The following is a 20,611-nucleotide window of genomic DNA, read 5'->3' as shown; positions in this document are numbered from 1 at the left end:
TTTTCAGTAATGTCTCTTAACTTGTTTAACTTATGAATGTTGGTTGTTCATGTAGGAAGGATTCATGTAAGTAGGGCTTTGTTGAACAAGTTCAAAAAGTCGCCCATTTTTATCTGAATTCACCCTACTTCTGAAAGTAAAGGCTATTTATTTGTAAATGTAAATATTGTACAGATTTGTGTTTGTCGTGTCTAATTCATTATAATAAAGTGAAGTTTGGTAAACAACGAGTTTCGTCAATGGCTCCACCACCAGCAAATAAACACACGAACAAACAAACAAACACAAACATCTATTTTTTGCAAACCTTTATTTCGCATAGTTATATATTCATTCATTTATTTGTTTATTCTTTACAATCCAGAGAAACCTACCGAGGTGCGTTGTTATGATAAGGGAATATGCCAGATGTTGGTACAAAGGGAAGTTTTGAGAATAAAGCTGTACGTACATGTTCTTTTTTTCCGAGAAGGGTACATGAAGTGCGTTTATAAGTATTTAAAGTGCTTAATCGGAGCCAGTAATCACAAAACCTGTAGTAAATGTTGAAAAATTTGTGTAAAAGTAGCTCAATTTCACTGTAAAACTGCAGATATGGCACAACTGATGGAAACTGAAAATATAAAATAAAAGCTCATTTAAAATTTTAATAAATATGATACCAGTACATCAATAATACTAAAATACCACTGTATATGATGTACAATGTGGGGCCCCACAATGCAGTGCTTCTAACATAAATTTCCATTTACAGTGAGATTGATTTTCCAATTTCCAATTATTAAATGTAAGACTTGATTCATGACAAAAGTGAAGCATATTGCATGCTGTTCTGCATACTATTTTTACAATGCAGATAGTATTCAGTGTATACTGTGCAGTATGCAGTAAGCAGTATACTAATTTGCCTTTTCAAACATAGCCAGTGCTGCTGGAAATCTTGATCATTTAAAAATGTTGGAAGTCTTAAATCCACTAGAGGGAGACAGGGCGTCTTGGAATGTGTTCGAGCACATTGCAGTCTTTACACTCTCTTGGCTTGGCAGTGAGAGTGAGGGAGTCACCCAGGCACATATCCATTATTTTATAAGTCTACTTTACAAAAGGTCAATCGGTTCCTGATTGGGAGCCGATAGGTGTGAGACAAATTCTCAAATGAATATAGCACAATCATTTTAAAAGAGTGCAAGTGGTTTTGGACATCCCAGTAGAACTAATTCTCACTGCAAAATAGAAAGGAACAATTCTGCATATAAAGCATATGTTATATTCCATATCTCATATTTTCTTTCTACCACGATCAAGTAGCCTGTTTGAAAATGCAGCTGTTGATATTTACCATAAATTAGTAGCTGTTACATGTGACATGCATATATATATATAAATCAGACATATCCCTTAAGTTTCCCTGCTATAACACTTCAGATCCAGAGAGAAACACAGCCTGACGTACAGATGCATGGCTGCACTCTTAGGATGCGGTTTGCACTGCAGCACTGCAGCACTGCAGTCTGGTTTTAGCGCAGTGGCTCTCCTTCCCAGACATTACTAACAAGCCCAGAGTTGGATGATCTGAGCCAAACATTCCAGCAGACATGAGCAACCAGACCAAGATATCTATATGTCTATAGAGTAACGCGTTACACCAGTGGTTCTCAACTGGCTGCCAACCAAAAATGGATTGAAGGTCAGTTTTTACAGCTAAATGCATTATTCTAGCAAAGCAGGCATATAATCAGGCAAAGAATTCTGTGGTATTTTGGAAAATCTTTACCTGCCACTTGATAGAAGCAAATCAATTTCTACAGACTCGATCATGGACAGTTTATATGACATCCAGAACCATGACTACATTAAATACTATATTTGGAGTTTCCAGTTTTCAATGCTTGATTTTGAAGACATTATGGTTTACTTTGTATGACAAGCTTTATTTATTATGCCACTTGATGTCCAATGCAAAGCAAAACCAGTTGAGAACCACCACGCTGCTTCGTTATCATTAAACATCAGATTCAAAATATTTAGAGAAAAAAAAAAAATAATAATAACACAAGTTACAAAAACTGAGAAGAGCAGGAATTGGATTAACAAAACAGCTAAAAATAGCAAAATAATAATAATAATAATAATAATAACTAATAAAAGTTAAAGTTGCCAATTTGCATACAACAGTTCATTCTTGAAAGCCTAGGCACTCATGCATTGAGCATTTTTTATTTTATTTTTTGCTAATAAACCTTTTTTTTTTACATTTTCCTTTCTTTTTTTATTACAGTATTGCTTATCGATGTAATCTCCTTGTTTATGTGACCATTTAATCATAAATACAGCTGCAAATAACAAAAGGCAACAATCTGTAAGAAGCATAACATGTTAAAACATTCAGCCAAAAATGAATCAAAGAGGCGATGTGAACAGCTCGAAAACAGTTAGGACACTCAAGACTAACCACATTACTGTACAGTGCATCTGACAGACAGAGCGGCACCAAACCCTTTCTCCAAAGCATGGCTGATTTAACAAACATTTATTATTTACACATTATTAAGGGTTTCATACAGCTCTGTCAAAAGCATCCCACACAGTTGAGATTGCCAAAGCCCCTGATTTCTAAAATAGAGTCAAGTGATTTGGAAGACTGCTAATATGTGCACATATAAGAGATCTAGCCATTCAAAGAGAGAGATTATTCCTGTTCCTCTATTCTCAAACATATTCAAATATTCTGTGATAAATTCAACATCGTTCGTACCTTTCTCTACATATACGACGAGCATTCAAAACACTGTTATGCATCTCTTTATGAATAAAGTGCCCAGAAATGACCCTTCTGAACTCTGCCATAACTATAACCACTGGTACATTCATCTTTGGGTTATGTCGGGAAACTAGTGAGGGTTTAACTGCATATATATATATATATATATATATATATATATATATATATATATATATATATATATATATATATATATATATATATATATATATGGGTGTGTGTGTGTGTGTGTGTGTGTGTGTGTGTGTGTGTGTTTGCGGTGTAATTGCAAAAATACATTCATCGCAGGTTATGAATTTGTCAATATATTTATACTTAAATAAGATATGGATATGAACGCGCATTGTGCATTTATGGGGTTTCCAATACAATAGGGAAGAGAAAGACGAACGAAACATGATGGCAGAAGCAGTTCTGTTTGGCACTTGAATCTTAAATAACTACTGAAACATTTGGAAAGTTGGCTTGTTTTGGATAAACAGAGTTCAAATCAGAGTTCCAGAACATTTAAGAATCAAAATCCCAATGATATTTTCTGCCATCTGTGTGTTTTCTCCAATTAGCATCAAGATCATCTGATCTATGAGAAGTTTATGCTAATGCTAGTTATATGTGATTTGAGAGGTTAATGCTAATGCAAGTTATATGTGATTTAACAGGTTTATGCTAATGCTAGTTAAATGTGATTTGAGAGGTTTATGCTAATGCTAGTTATATGTGATTTAACAGGTTTATGCTAATGCTAGTTAAATGTGATTTGAGAGGTTTATGCTAATGCTAGATTAACGAGTGAGGATAACATTGTTTACTACAAGCAGAGATTGATCAGTCATGTGAGAAGAGACAGGAGAACACGAGTCGGTTGAAATTGATACATAGTAAACTAGATGAACTGTATAAAATCGTTCACATGCATTAGGAAAAGTTATTGGTTATTTTTGTTGAAAGCAGCATCAAAAGATCATTCATTTTCTACAGGGAGTTGGTTTCTGGGGATTGTCTTTATATTTGTATCCAAGGATTTTTTTTATTTTTTTTGTTAGTTTGTTTTTTTTGTTGTTTTTATTTTTTTTTATTTTTTTGCATTTTTATGTGAGCATTGTTTAATTTATTTAGCATTTATATAGCATTTGAAGGCTCCCAGGAAGTTTGTGGAGCTTGAAGTGTTTACAAGCAGCTGTGTTTTATTTAAAGCTGAAAAAAAAAAGCTATAAATAAATATAATACACCATGCTGGATATACCCCTTATCTGAATTCTTTTTTTTTTTTTTTTTTTTTTTTTAGATACCACTGTTAGAAATGAAAAACACTTTACACAACCTATTTTTCAAACACGAAATGTGTAATTCATATTGTACTGCAAGTTTGTGTTGTATTATCAGCATTGCCACAAGAGGTGCTATTACATCAAGTGTGTTTCTGGCCTTCAAGTGGACACGCATCCTGTTCTTTATGACCTCCAAATCAATTGTAAAATTAGTGAGAGAGGTTCATAATCAGACACAGTTAGCTGCTTGAATTTGTGGTAAACATATTCCAATTTAAAGAGGCACCCGTGGTATGTATATGTAACTTGTTTAGTCTTTTCCCAGAAAGGTGTTTCAAAGTTAGTTTTGCTTCTGACTTTTGGAATGCAGTGTGAAGATGTGTAAGTTGCACTGGAGGTTTATCGCAAACATTTTCTTATGTGGGTCTTGTGCTCTTGAGCAATTGAAAGGATATGGCAGTTCAGGAAGAAGGCAGTGTGTGTGTGTGTGCTGTGTCTCACGGACAAGAACAGAATGCAAGCACACCAAATAATCTCCTATCTTCTGCTATTTGAATATTTTTATGCCGTTTCAATCTAGCAAAGGGTGTGTGTGAGTTTACGATCTAAAATATATTTCCAAATAGCAGTTTTTTTTTTCTCCCATAAAGATCATAAAACTGTTCATTGTTATGACACACATGCTCTTTTCACGCTTTTGGTTTCGGTTTGCTGTCTGCTTTGGATCCCCGGAGACCATTTTCTGTATTGTCATTCCCTGAAGAGGTCACAAGGCACTCTTTACTGTAAGAAAATGACACACATTGTAGGATCAATGACAAATATGAGTGTGGTTGACAAAACAAACGAACAAAAGCACAAAATAAACATTTTTCAAAAATTGTGTTTAAAACAGTATTTTCATATTTCATATTTTCATACGGACATACAGTAGGAGGTGGTCATATTTACTGGCGTTCTTGCATATTGTCCTGGTTTAAATTGTGTCATCCACAGCTGGTTCAAGTTTGTCACTTGCTATTATGTTGACTATAGAGAATGGAAGATGAGCATCCCAAGGCGTCTTCTCTATGACCTCATATCGAAATCCTCGTTTTGTACTTCTGATTAGTGACTGGTGTTTTGTTTTGCTCTCTCTTCTGTGCTTCCACGTCATCATTTCTCACTGGAGCTTACGTATATATGTGAACGTTATATGTGAGCATTACATATGAATGCATGTGAGATGGTTAGGGTTAGCCCAGAGTCATGTGCAATACTTTTTTATGATTGATGGATGCACTTTATTGGACTTCTATTGGACTACTGAATATCAACAACTATGCATTGTCATTATAAACCTTGGAAGAGCCAGGACACTATTTAATATAACTCTGATTGTATTTGTCTGAAAGAAGAAAGTCATATACACGTAGGATGGCTTGAGGGTATTCAGTGATATTTATTTTTTGGGTGAACTATCCCTTTAAGTCACAATGAATCAGTATGGGGTAAGTAATATCAGGCTTTAGTATGCAGCGCATATAACACCATTTACGGAGAACTGAGGATGACTCTGACTCTCAAAATATAATTTGTTTAACATATAATATCCAGTAGCTAAATATCAACCAAATATCTAATTAGAAAACAAGTGCAGGTTAACATTTATTCATTAGTTTTTTTTTTTTTTTTTTATCTAGCCAAAAAACTATGGGAAGTTTCATTAATGTAAAGTTTTTTGCACAGGATAAAACTTACTTCTTCTCCTGGGCCTTGTTTAGAACGGCGAGGACTACAGCTTTCACCACCATGATGAGAATGATCAGACCTATGACCCCGCCAAGCACGGACACAATGATGATGGTCAATGTGTTGTCCACCTCTTTCACTGCGAAGACAGTAACATATTGAGAAGACCTGAGTGGGTGAACACCAAACATAATGGGAAAAAAACAATGGAGACTCACATTCGTCCACCACAAAAAGAGTGAAAACTGCACTATGATTGCGTTCCTTCTCTTTGGGGTTACGTGCGAAGCAGATGTAATCTCCCTGGTCCTCAAAGGTGACGTTATGCAATACGATGGAGATGTTATTCTGTTTGCTGGAGCCAACAAACTCCACCCGCTCATGATAGATTTTCACGTTAGGTTCTATTCCCTCTGCTGGGATGATGGCCTCACAGAGCTGAGGGAAAGGACGATAGACAGTGTCCTCAGAGAGTATTTGGACAATTAATCCACACCTTTTGTTTGCATGAACTGTCTAAATCTCTCACCTTAACCAATGTCCCATTGTCCTTGAACTGCCAGTTGAAGTAAAGGTTTTGAATGCCAATGCAGCTGGCGTAAGTGCAGGGTAAGAGCACTGAACTGCCATTCATCACTTCTATGGAATGGACCTTCCCTGTATTCACCTCCAATGCTTGAGCGTACCACACTCCTGAGAGAAATGGAAGAATGAGAACCAATTATCAAGCCAACAAACCACCATTGGAACAACCTTCCAATTAAATAACAGTGTCAAGGTCCATGATAGGTATGAAAAGTCGTCATCAGAGTACTCCATCTGCCATCAGACGTGCAATCTGGGTTATATGAAGCAACAGGAACACTTTTTGAAAGTGACTTTGCAATCTGTGGGACAGTCTCAAGCCTCCAGGTTTTCATCTAAAATATCTTAAATTGTGTTCGGAAGACAAAAATAACTTTTATGGGTTTGGAATGACATGGAGGTAAGTGATTAATGACAACATGTTCATTTTAGGGTGGAGTATTCCTTTAAATCTCAGGAGACTGATAAAGACAGAGAGAGGAGGCAGTCTTTAGTTGCAACGCACTTGTTGCATTGCTCAGTGTCTTATCAACAGCTATTTTGTTTTCTTTTACAAAAGAACTGATATAAATATTCTCAAAACAGTATTTGAGAGTGTGACCAGCCTATTCGCCTAACACTGAAAAGAGAGCATTTATGACAGACAGAGGCTATTTACGGCAATCCATTTAACTTTTAATGTTTTAAAAACCACTAGTATCTATTTTCATGCTACAATTACTTATTTTTAGATAATAGCATATATTCCATTATCTACTAGTAATGATTCATTGGCTACTAGTGCTTATTGTTTAGGTATAGTAATAAAATAAAAACTAGTTTATTAGATACTAGTTCTATATTTCAATGGTAAACTGTAAAAAAAAAAAAAAGCTGCCAGGAATTTACAAGATTAAAGAGCATTATTTTATAATACATTACTCTAGTCAGACATTTACTGTTAATCAGTATTTTTATATAAAATATATTAGCATAGTGCCGTCATCCTTATATATATATATACACACACACACAGACACGCACAGACAGTATATATGTGTGTAGTTTCACCATCCTGCCAACAGAGGTCACTTGTACAATGACTAACAAAAATAAATATATATTTACATAACTGAAGAAAAAAATGTTTTCATTATAATAAAGTGTTATGTTCCCACTGACACAATTAGAACATATGCAATACATGAAATGCCTGAATAATTGAGTGTTAGTCTAATCTACAGAGCATTGATTAACAAAACAGATAACATAAATTTGAACTTATTTTCCCTGTAGACTATTTCTGACTGAATTTCAATAGTTTTGACTAGCAGCACTATAATTCATCTCATCTCCTGCAAACAGCTTCATGACGGTTCATTAATATTCACTGTAATATTTACATGCTGAGCAGAAATGTAAAAAAAAAGATAAATAAAAAAAAAAATACATAAATACATGAATAAACAAACAAACAAATAAATAAAATACTAGTATCTATTAAGCACAGGATATCCTTGGTCTAAAAATGTACTAGTAACTAAAAATGAGATAAGTAATAGTTAAACATTTTCATAACAAGTAAAGTTTAATTAAAAGTTATTCACTATTGGAACAAATACTAGTATTTTCAAAAAAAAGATACAGGTACCTATAGTAGCAGAATAAGCACTAGCTAATGAATTAGCTATTAGCTAAGAATAAGTACTAGTACCTAATCGAATAGAAACTAGTGTCTAAAAAAGTAAGTACTTGCATGAAAATAAATGGTAGTACATTTAAATATATATATAAAAAAAAAATAACCCTACTTGCCATAGACTATTTGTATTTTACCCTATGTTCTAATGTGCCATGATGCATAAATGTTCACAGACAATATGATAAAAAGAGCCCTTCAGTATGACATACAGAGTTGTTTTCTGACCTTAGCTCTGGTATTTGTAGCATGTGTCTAAGAGCCACTGTGGGAAGGACTATTTATAAATGCGTCCAGTATTTAATTTCACAGTGAATCTGATCATGTGCTCATACACCAATATATTCTGTGACGTTCTTACTTTTTGTGTGTAGTGTAGTTTTTCAAGCGTGGTTGACTTGACATCTCTGTGGTGTGATATGCAATAGTTTCTCTCTAAAATGTTTCTGAATTCTTCTTTAATTATGTATAGAAGTTTCGAGACAGTCAAACTTTAGGTTATGATCAATTAGCCTTGTACATCACTATAGATAACGCTGACTGTTAAGAGCAGGGTTCAAGCAAGATAACAGCTTCTTCAGCAAGACCATGCATGCCTCCTGTCTCCTGCTTTCTGGCTATTGATCCCTTTAGCTTCTCTCATGCAAGATGGAGGACCAGCCATTATAGGGCAATTATTCATTGATGAGGCCAATCTAAAGCTCAGAGTTGATTTTTGAGCCTGTCATCACATTGACATATACACATCCTGCATGCATAACTGATGCACAAAAGATGCTGGCAGATAGACAACTGACATGATCATTGTCCTCTCCTTTTTTTTCCTCATATACTCCTCTATTCAGAGATGTTTCTTTCATTTTCTTTGAGGCCATTCTATGTAATTTGGTCAACTTTATATTCTGATCTGATTTAAATGTGCCATACCAAAAAATAATAATAATTTAGTTTTCAAAAGCATTTATTGTATTTGTACAAATAATAATAATAATAATAATAATAATAATAATAATAATAATAATAATAATAATAATAATACTGAAAAACATCAGAAATATGGCTGGTGTCCTCATATTCTGCATGACTGTATTCTGCATCCCTTATCCTACCCAATACCTAAACTTAACAAGAACCTTACTAAATATTAATAAGCAGCAAATTAGGAGTTTAATGAGGCAAAAGTCATTGTTAATTGTCTGTTAATAGTGAGCATTGGATGTTAAAATGAAGTGTGACCATGTGTCCAGCATGTTAATAACACGTTTTAGCATTTGATAATACATAGGCATTCCTCAAGTTTTATCATGTTACTACCATATTATATAGTATGTTTTATCCAGTTTAGTTCCAACAAAGATCACAGCAGTATTTAGCTTCTCTGACCAATGGAAGGTGTTTACTTATTGAATGAATCAGCTATTTTGAACGAATCAGTTGAATAAATGAATCAGTGATTCACTAATTAACAAGGTAAAATGCTTTGTTTCTGAATGAACCAGCCATTTGAAGGAATCGATTGAATCTCACTTGCTGTCACCTACTGTCAGCAAACGTAGATTTTTTTCCCATGTTTTCAATTATTTTAAATGTCAGTATTCAACGTTTTGTGTTAAAAACAAAACAGTATGCCTTTTTATGCATCTGTATCTGAAGTTTATATAAATCCATGTCCCCTCTGAGAGCCTACATGAACTGTGTAAATGCTATTTCTGATGCAGATTCCAGAAATGTTAGAATGAAAGACACTAAGTACCGGAAGTGATTCTTATTCTTACCCCTAAAAAAAAATAATAAAAAAAATAAAATAAAAACAATGGAAGAAATAGTTAAAACTGAACACAATCTTGCAACTCAAGCTGTGTATTAACTATTTTAAACAGGGACTTCGACTTCAACAAAAGTAATTTTTTGGGAAGGTATGCACTTTTACGAGTATGACTTTCAGGTACTTTATACACCACTGGTTGTGAAATCTGTGTCTGGAAATCTTTCGCTCTCACTTGCAAAATTCCAGATTGCATGATTTTCTAGTGAAATGGCTAGATTTGGAGATTCTTCAAAAAAAAAAAAAAAAAGAATGACTGCAGCGTCTTGTGCATTGGTAGTCCAACATACCATTGGAGACCAACATAATTGACACAAAATAAATTAATAGGCCTGCAGTTTTTATTTGTGCAGAAAATGTGAAATTGAGAAAAATGCAACTATGTTGGCACCTATTGCAGAAGTATTCAGTACTCACTCAGAACTCCATTTCCCATCCGGCCTCATTCCAGGGACTGATTGCACACACACACACACACACACACCTGCATCTAATTACACACACACACTTGCAGCTAATACACACACACACACACACACACACACACATTTAAGCAGCACACTCACGCCATCTCACTGCAAAGTCTTGTTTAGCCCCGTCTAGCATTCCCTAGCGTTTTCCCTGTGTTTGTTCTTCTGTGTCTGACCTTTGGATTGTGTATTCCGACTCTGATTCGCTGCTGCTTCTTTCTGTTTTCGATTCTGGTTATCCCTGACACCATTCCTGATTTCTGCCTGTCTAACCACTCTTAAATAAATACTGCAATTGGATCCGAACGTCTCTGACTCTCCATCGTAGCAGCTGTCCCTTGCTCTGCACATTTAATTTGATATATTTAGCAGACTTACAAGGAATACCAATGTTGGAAACCTCAGCTAAATAAATGACTAAATCAGCAGATTACTTGTGTGTGTCCATCATAAGACTAAGTGCATCTAATCTGCAAGCTGTTTTAATTAAACTCTAACTTCCATACCCATAGCCTCATTTCTGTTTCATCATTTTCACTGCCATTTGTTTGGACAATTTCCTCAACTTAATTATGAATTCCTACAATGTTTTCATTCAGTCACTGTGGAATTTAATTAAAAGCCGATCTCAATTTGATACAATACCTGAACCCCATCTCCCCCACTCTCTATCTTTCTGTTGTTAAACAGTAAATTCTCAGTGGCCTGTGTTATTTATTGCCTTTGTCTGCTGGCAGTTGACCACAGCTGTCCTTGGGGTGCTATTTCATTTATAGAGTGGATCGAGGCACCCTGTATATTTACTCTGACCATTTGGCGCAGGTGACATGCCATATTATCAACACCAATGCAGATTGAGAGAGTTCATGTTCACTGCTAGAAAAGCCTGGTCTCTGGGTGGATCTGTGATGCATTAGCTGAAATATTGTACTTAATTTGATTGATAATTCTACATCCTAAAAGTGAATTTATGACTTTGCATATACAAGTCATGTCCTGTATGTGTACATCGTTAATGGCTGTGTACATCAAGGATGATATAAAGTTTTAAAAATCTTTCTAATTCTATGAGAATTCTCATCATTTTCAGAAAGATTTTTCCAGCTGCTGAAACGTTGCAACCGATCAGCATCCAGCAGACTTTAAAGAGTTTAAGTATTTAAAGCTGCAGAAGCATGCTTATAGGAATATTATTGTGCATTGATTTAAACATTAAAGGGTTAGTTCACACTAAAATTAAATTTCTGTGATTAATTACTCAACATCATGTCGTTTCAAACCAGTAAGACCTTCGTCCATCTTCGGAACACAAATGAAGATCAATTATTGAATTAATGACAAAACTTAATACCCTTTACTACCATGACATTGTTATCTTTATGGTTATCTTCATCATATTTCCTAACCAAAGTACAAATGATCACAGACTGAAATCACTTCGTGACGTGACCATCACATGTTCCATTCGCTAACAGACTTATGGACTTTACTTTCGTTCGGAATGTCCCTACAAATGGTGTCCCTTTCCCAAAGTGTCCTTCAGGGGCGCAAAAAAGCCATTTGGCCCGGGGCTTCTAATGGCAGGTGCAGTGGCGTGTTGACTTTGTGAGTAGCGATTGGCTCTGTTTTTCAGAAGGTGGGTTTCCTTCATTAGAGTGGGCATATTGACAATTGCATTTTTCTTCATTCAAAACTATACAAGTGATATGTCTTGGGAATTAGTTTTTTGATATGTCATTGATATTGTAAATGCTTCCGGAGTTTCGAAGTAGTCACCAAGCATCGATTTAGTACAGGCAGGCTATGTCAGTCAAGCTCACATCAGCTGATTCTGACCTGTACCAATCCAGTTTTGACACTAGCAGTCCATTTAAATTCCCATTCATCTATCATATTGCTGCTCGCAAATCAACTCCTTCCTACAACCCCAACTCCACCTAACTGAATGTGTAATCTAATCAGAATTTTTTCTCCCTCTTTTCTTCGTATACAGTTCACTATATTGCTATATGAAAGTGAAAGTGAAAGTGACATTCAGCCAAGTATGGTGACCCATACTCAGAATTTGTGCTCTGCATTTAACCCATCCGAAGTGTACACACACAGAGAGCAGTGAACACACACACACACACACTGTGAGCACACACCCGGAGCAGTGGGCAGCCATTTATGCTGCGGCGCCCAGGGAGCAATTGGGGGTTCGATGCCTTGCTCAAAGGGCACCTAAGTCTTGGTATTGAAGGTGGAGAGAAAGCTGTACATGCGCTCCCCCCACCTACAATACCTGACGGCCTGAGGCTCGAACTCACAACCTTTCGATTGCGAGGCCGAGTCACTAACTGTCAGGCCACGATTTCCCCAAAAAGTCGCTATAGTATTCGCTATATCATTCTCTATCATGTATTTTGTAAATTGTGAATTGTAATTATGTATGCACATACTGGATCTGTTCTGTACCCCCGGGGGGTTTGACTTGCTGCTCTTCCTGCTTTACAGGCATGGGGAGTTTTGCCCATTGGTTGTTTTACCTGTCAGCCATATGGGCCATAATAATTGGGCCATAATACAAGGGCCATAATAATTGGTACAGTAAAGGATGTTTACAATTGGATTTCAAGCCAAGCCACAAGGTTATATTTATTTGTCTTTGAAAATGCCAGAGAAACAGCACGTTAAATCACCTTTAAATGTTTTATTGGAACATTATTAAATTTACAACAATATTTGTTGTAAATTACTTTAAGTGTAACTTTAGTTGTTTTTGGTTTCTTACCTACCACACAATAGAGAGGTATATAATCATTTAAATGCATTTAAAACCATAAATGCAATTTCATTGGTACCCCCCCCCCCCCCCCCCCCAATTCTCTATATTGCAGCTTCCATACATATGGAGATATTTTATTTAAAAATTATGATGTCAAAAACTTTAATTTTATACTGAAGTGAATATCTCTTAACTTTGCCTTGCTCCTGTGTACTTTAACTGTTATGTATCCACAATTCCTTGCCTCATAACTCATAAACTCACATTAAATATGAGCAGATGTCAAGCTGACCTACAAACACACATTCAAACACACAGCACATTTGCCAGGAGAGAATTTTCACATTGACCTGGAATGAATGAAATGGATGGGAATATGGGAAAATGACAGAAGGAGGTGAAAGATCTAGATGCTCTTTGACTGTGGAAAAGATGTCCCATATAGACCAATATGTGCTGGAGTTGTTGTCAAGGTTGATAGAAGCTTGCATGATTCATTGAAAGACACAGTGTATTTTCATAAAATGCCCAATAATGAAATCTGTCATCAGACCAGGCTCCCTCCTAAGTTGCAAAGCTGGATGTCAGTAAATGTTTCAACTCAAACCTCTTTCTTGCTGAGGGGGCTATTTAAAGGGGGGGTGAAATGCTATTTCATGCATACAGAGTTTTTAACACTGTTAAAGAGTTGGATTCCCATGCTAAACATGGACAAAGTTTCAAAAATTAAGTTGTACGTTTTGTCACAAGTTTCGGAAAGTTTTTTTTCGAGTATGGGTCTGTGTGACGTTAGATGGAGCGGAATTTCCTTATATGGGTGCTAAGGGCGATTCTCCCGGAAGAGCGCACGCCTCCCGTAAAGCAGAGCAGAGACATTCACTGATCAGAGCGAGAGACCGAAATGTCACAAAAGAAGTGTGTTTTTGGTTGCCAGGGCAAGACAACCCTGCACAGATTACCAAAAGAGAAACAGCATTAAGGGACCAGTGGATGGAGTTTATTTTTACAGAGCATCAACGGAGTTGTGCAAGTGTTTGTGTTTGTTCCCTGCATTTCGAAGATGCTTGTTTTACAAACAAGGCCCAGTTTGACGTCGGATTTGCGTATCGTTTATTTCTTAAGGATAATGCAGTCCCAATGAAAAAGTGTCACGATCGTGTGTTGGAACCGCAGGCGGTGAGTAAAACTGCTTCAAATATCTCTTTGTTGTTAACTTAGCTATCGGCGTGTAAGCACATCAAGTAAACAACATGCCATGTTGTAATCAAACTGCACTTTCCACATGTACAGCTTAAAAAAAAAAAAAAAAAAAAGACGACATAAAGTGGAACTTAGTAATTTTCCAAAACCGCTAAGCAAATATATACAGTTTCAATACATACCACATAGAGACGTCCTGATGTAGTCGTTGCTGCTGCTGCTCTTGATAAATTTCAGCCTCTGGATCTGATTCTGGATCATAAATATACGCTGAATCTGACTGTTAGCCATGGTTTGTTTTGCATGATGTTTTTTTTTTTCCTCACGGTAATGTCACAACTTCCAAACGCTCTCAACGCAAAAGCTTACTCGTGCTCGTGATTCTTTAGCTCCGCCCACACGTCACGCCTCCAGCAGCTCGTGTTTTTCCGGGAAAAATCGGTACAGACTATCTTTCTCTTATAAATATAATAAAACTAAAGACTTTTTGGAGTTATGAAGGATGCAGTACTACTCTATAGGTACTCAAGATTAACAGGAGATTGAGTTAAAACGAACATTCACCCATATATGTGTATGTATATATACATACACACACACACACACACACACACACACACACAGAGTATATAGTTTTAATTATATAAGATTATGAAAGTGTAGGTGTACTGTATAATTGTGTAAAGTGTAAAATTTGATGTTTTTGTAGTCTTGTATTCATTATCTTTTAAATGACTAAATTATTATTTTACTCTTTGGCAGGAACCATCACTGCTTGTCTTTCTTCTTTGTAGGATACTTTTCTTTCTCCAACTATTTTCTTCGCTTTTTACCTTCATTCACCCCATTTCTTTCCATTGGCCCTAATTCCCTCTGAGAGACTCTGAGTGCTGTCTGCAGGAAAAGAGGGAGGAGCTATGGCTTGAAGTAATGCACCAGCCCTTTTCTCAATTAATGTATTGACTCCAGCATTGCAGTGAGATGGGGAGCTCGACGTTCTGATCATATTACCACAAGCCACTTTGTCAAGTGGTTTCAATATTTATTGATGGGTGACTTGCAAAGAGATGGTCCAGCTTGTTTATGGTTTTTATTATTATTATTATTATTATTATTATTATTGTTATTGTTGTTGTTGTTGTTGTTGTTGTTGTTGTTGTTGTTGTTGTTATTTATTTTTATTCAAGTATTTAGTCATGTAGATTCCCATATGAAAGACTGAACAATGAGCTTCCCATATTGCTCTCTTGAGACCTCAGTAAATTCACGTCACACTATAATTTTAGTGTCCCAGTCTGTGTTCAGGTTTGCCAAATGTTAAAGTCTGAAATTATAAGTCATAAGTCAATGAAAACCTTTTGAAAAACAAAAACAAACAAAGAAACAAACATTTATTTTAATGTCCCGTACCAAATTATCTTTAAGTATTAAATTATTAAGTATATGCTACTTTGAATTGATTTTGGGTTAATCAGTAATGGATATTTTACCCAGAAATGCATTACAACCAAAAAAGAGGGAGTTTTGTGAAATGTAACTTAAACGTTATAATAATAATTATAATAATATTAATAATAATAATTGTGCATTTAAAATGTATATACCTCACCTTCCACCCCTTATAGAGAATCAATATCCATAATACATACCACAAACTCTAATGTGCAGTGGTATGAGGTTCATATTGCTACTTAACAGAACTAATGGGGAATGGAGAAAGAAAGAAAGAACGAAAGAAAGAAAGAGAAGCTGAGTGAGAGGAAGAGAGTGGAAAGTGATGTCTAACTATATCTACTCTCTGTAACAGGACTCCATGTCTGGTTCAGAACAGCCCATGACATCGGCATTTCATGAAAATACTTCTCAGCCGGCAGCTCTTACTGTTGGATTAAACCAAAGTTTCTTTAAGGCCAGTCAGTCCAGCTGGTGATCAGAAGGCTGCTATTTTGTAGTCATGCACGTAAACTTTGCGACATTTGATTACAATGTGTCGAGAGAATCTCCAAACAAAATCTGCGAGCTTAAGTAAAAAGTTCAAGAATTGATTGCAACAGATGTTCAATGACAAGCAGCCAAACCTGCTCAAAAAAAAAAAAAAAATACAAAAAAAAAAAAAAAAGGCGCTAGATGATTTCATTTGCTAATTAGCATGTTCATGTTCATGTCATCATTCTATAACTGCATTCTGCATGGAGTCAGCTCTTTACATTTGTGCTCATATACCATATTTTAATACATCTGAATTCCCAATAAAGCTGTTTTCATTTACATAAGTGTGATGCATAAGACATGAGTATGAAATAGTGACTGGAATGCAACCCATTATGACTGTAACTTCCAAGATGAATATATGCACTGCTAAAATCCTGATTTATAAACATAACATTGCCTGACTTGTTTGTATCTCATTCATTTATTAAATGCACAGCACAGCCTTCATATTATATTCTCTTCCAAGGGAAGAAGCTAAAGAAGTTGCTAAAAGGGATATCAAAGGTCACTAAATCTAGCAGCTGTTACGAAGTTGGCAACACTGACAGCCACTACCGATGAATAAGATACGTTCCTCGTATTCAAGTGGGTCATTTACTGTCATTTAGTAATTTTGCTCATTTTCAGTGATGATAAAGGTTCTGCTCATGAGTTCCATATGTGAGCTCCTAATCACACTGAGGTGTGAGGAACTAGTGACGGTAGAGGAGATACCATCTTCACACGCTCGACATGCGTGTGCGTGTGCACGTGTGCACGTGTGCTCTCGGACTATTTATAGAGCCTTACTCTTATTCACTTGTTTATTTTCCAATAGATTGCACAGGACAAACGGTGTTGACATTTATTTTAATTAGAACTATTAGTTAACACAAGCAATGTCTGTTTGGTACTATTAGAAATCTGTATTGTACTTACAGAATGGTTTTACATTTTCACAATTTCAATTCTATGCCTTTCAAGATATTCCATGCCTCTCCGTATTCCCCTGCCACCAAAAAGTCTCGTCGCATAATAATTGTCAAAGCAATTTTTTTTCACCTTGACAAGTAAATCCTCTTCTTTCACAGAACTAGTGAAGTATAAATTCTTTGGTCCCATAAGTGTTTTGTGATAAATACTATAGGCGTTTAAACAATGCGTTTTTTCCTTCTTATGTTTGCTCCTTACTCCTCATAACCTGAGGGATGTGCCAAGAACATATAACAATACATCATACCTCCCCGAGTCCACTGGGAATGTTGCAGTGGATGCATATTAACCATCTGAATTCATGCTATGAATGATAGAGAGTGAAAATTACCTAGTTTAATGGCCTTTAATTCACCATTACAAGCAGTAAAGGAAAAAGGGGAGGGGGATTTGCTTGGAAGAATCAGCCCCACCTGCTCATAAGAATTAATGTAATTCGTTGGTCAAATTCAGTCAGCTCAGCATACTGTTGTGCAGTGTTATTAAAGACTCGTATAATGCAATACTTCATAAAGACACTCTAAAGCAGAAATGCACACGTACCACAAACATCCTGCAGCTGAGGTAAAGTGAATGTCTTTTGCAGTGAGATCATCAGATTTTCATGTAAGAAGTAAGCGCAGTAAAGAGAAATAAAGGTTTTTCATGGATGTAACCAAATTGTTCAAGATTTGGGGTACTATATGTACAAGAAGTACAAGAATCAGTCATTGAAAAATCCTAATCAACTAATATGCTATGCTAATATGCTAATATGAAAATTGGGGAGGCCGTGTTCCCCCTCAAACTCACTTTTGGTTACGCTCCGATTTTTAAGAGTTCAATAGACATACACGGCTGGCTGGTAACTGAAAAGCAAAGGCTAATCACCAGAGAATATTAGTCACTCAATGATACAATTTTAAAGCGTTAGAGATGAAAATGTTAAATATGAACTTTGAAACTGCACAAGTGTGACTAATGATCACCATCAATATCGGCCAGTTTAAAATGTCTCTTGATATGTACCAAGTACCGATATGTTACTTATTTTTTTTACTCCCACCTTCTATTACTCTCGGACAAGAGGTAGGATAAGGATTCTGATCCTTCTAGTCTGTAGCTTTTCGAGAATTAGAAACTCAACAGATGTTTCAACAAATCAACCTCCACAAACTGCAACAAGTATAACCCAGCTTGTTTGGTCCTCTCGACTTGTGCAAGCCATGCAAAAACTGCAGTATGTTTGCAGCCGCCCACTAGGAAAGCGTAGGACGGAGGGCTAAGGAGTCAACAGCTAGAGAGAGGGACAAGGTAGGTATAGTACAGGGAATGATTACAAGAGACTTACCAATCAGAAGTGTGATGACCAGACCAGCGTGGACTACATCGCCAGACCGCGTACACCTGTGCAAAAATGATCGTTTAGCTTGAAACTCCATGTCAGTCCGTCTGCCCACTTGTGCCTGTCTGTCCCTGCTTGAATCCTCTACAGTATGTTTTGGGTGGGAGGGGCTACACGGGACCCGGCACAAAATCAAAACAGAAAGACAAGACTTTCAGCTGGGGAAGTCTTACGGAGTATCTCCCTGTCCTTGATCCTCCTTTGCAGTGTTTCCCGGTAAGGGAGGAAGAGGGAACTAGAGAGCAAGAAATACGGAGGCAGCACTTGATTCGTTGCTTGATCTTCAGATAAGTGGTTCTCAGTTTCCGGCAGTGTCTCGCTGTTACTCTTTTTCACTCACCGTGGTTGTAGACGCAGGAAACAGCATTCAGCAGTAGCTGCAGTGCTCCACTTTCAGTCTGGGGAAGAGACTGTTGGTCTTACCCCTGAATTGGTGCCGCATGCTGGGATGAATCGCCAGAGGAGGGGTTGTGGGGGGGATGTCTGTAGCCAGTGCTGGAAAGAATGAGCCACTGCAGAGGCACAGAATGAGTGAGTGAGAGGGAGAGATAGAAAGACAGAGAGAAATAAGGGAGGGTGGGAGAGAGTATGAGGTGGGGATGAGTGTATGTTGTTGCTGGTGCTGTCTTTTAGACTAATCACATCTGTGGAAATCATAAAACCTTTATAGCCTGTATCTGTGAGCATAGGATTCTTTCTTTCTGCCCATATCTGTTTCAGTATCAGATGAATGATTTTTTTCATTTCAGTTTGTTCTGTTCTCATTATTTTACATTTACTGCTGCCTTCTGTGTTTTGCCTTCCCTTCTTTTTCTTTCTAAGTTATCCTCATAAAATTATTTAATTGCTCAGGGGTTGGTCTTCCACATCTTAGGAGCAAGGTCAGAAATTAAACATTATTTAAAATGTGGGGTCCAAAATGTCCATGTAATAAGTCCCTTTTATATTTATCCGTTATATATAATTGCATATATTTAAGTTTTCACTTTCATGTTGTATTTTGTTCCTGTGGCTCAGTGGTAGAGCATTGCATTAACAACGCAAAAGGTTGCGGTTTCGTTTCCCAGGGAACACACATACTGGTAAAATTTGCTTTGGATCACAATCTACAATAAAACATTTGCATTGTAATTCACTTTGGATAAAAGCATCAGCTAAATGCTAAAATGTAAGTCTTTCTTACTGTAGGAAAAGTAAAGGGATTTCATATTTTCCAACAAATAAAAGTAAAAAAAAATAATAAAATACAAGTGCTTTTAAAACAACTGTGTGACTTAAATCACAGTCCTGAGATTGCTTCTAACTCCCTTTTTAGTGCACTATGTGACAGTCATTAAACAGGGAAAAGTGATTAGTTTGGGCCAACAACTGGTGTCACCAGGGGCAGGGGGTGTCCCAGTGGGAAAATATTTTCCATTTAATAAAGAGGTTAATTTCTGACAATACTTAGGAGTGTCTGCCTCCAATGTTTCTCCTAGAATTCCATCAGTGACATTAAAATGGACTCAAATTGTCAATTTAAAGGAATAATAACAAGCTAGCAAATTACCAGTGATAACATTTCCCAGATAATCTTTGGTATCTTGACAAATCTGAGCATAGTTTGAAACACTCTTGAGACCTCCTTTGAAAGAATGTAGAGATTAGTTTTTTTTTCCCCCATGGAGAAACATTTGAGAAGCAGGACACAAGCATTGAATCTTATTGCTATATAGGACAAATAATTATTAATTAGTATCTACTTCAGTCTGTTTCTCTATTTGGAGCTTTGACAGGTTTTAGTAAAACCAACCACAAACCCCACAACAATGCATGACTAGATCAATGATTATGGTTCAAGGAAGAGAAGATAAGCTGGATCAAACATCACCTATTTCATACTAAAATATTAAATATGCATGATAAATGAAGTAATGGAGGCTTGTGAGTCCTGTAGTATCCCAGCTGAGCTCATTCA

At 36.3% G+C, this 20,611-nt stretch overlaps 1 protein-coding gene across 1 annotated transcript; it reads right to left on the bottom strand.

Annotated features, from left to right (window-relative positions):
- Window positions 1–4,040: 4,040 nt before the first annotated feature.
- Window positions 4,041–19,166, bottom strand: LOC113058730 (sodium channel subunit beta-4-like). Its single transcript, XM_026226900.1, has 5 exons — window positions 18,601–19,166; window positions 6,311–6,474; window positions 6,000–6,219; window positions 5,791–5,920; window positions 4,041–4,833 (listed from the first exon to the last, which is right to left on the bottom strand). The coding sequence occupies exons 1-5, from the start codon at window positions 18,689–18,691 to the stop codon at window positions 4,740–4,742; spliced, it is 699 nt and encodes a 232-aa protein (XP_026082685.1). The 5' UTR covers window positions 18,692–19,166; the 3' UTR covers window positions 4,041–4,739.
- Between the last annotated feature and the right edge of the window lie 1,445 nt (window positions 19,167–20,611).

This window comes from Carassius auratus, chromosome 40 (assembly GCF_003368295.1).
Source record: "Carassius auratus strain Wakin chromosome 40, ASM336829v1, whole genome shotgun sequence".
NCBI classification, from domain to species: Eukaryota; Metazoa; Chordata; class Actinopteri; order Cypriniformes; family Cyprinidae; genus Carassius; species Carassius auratus.
This window is presented reverse-complemented; position numbering and strand designations above follow the sequence as displayed.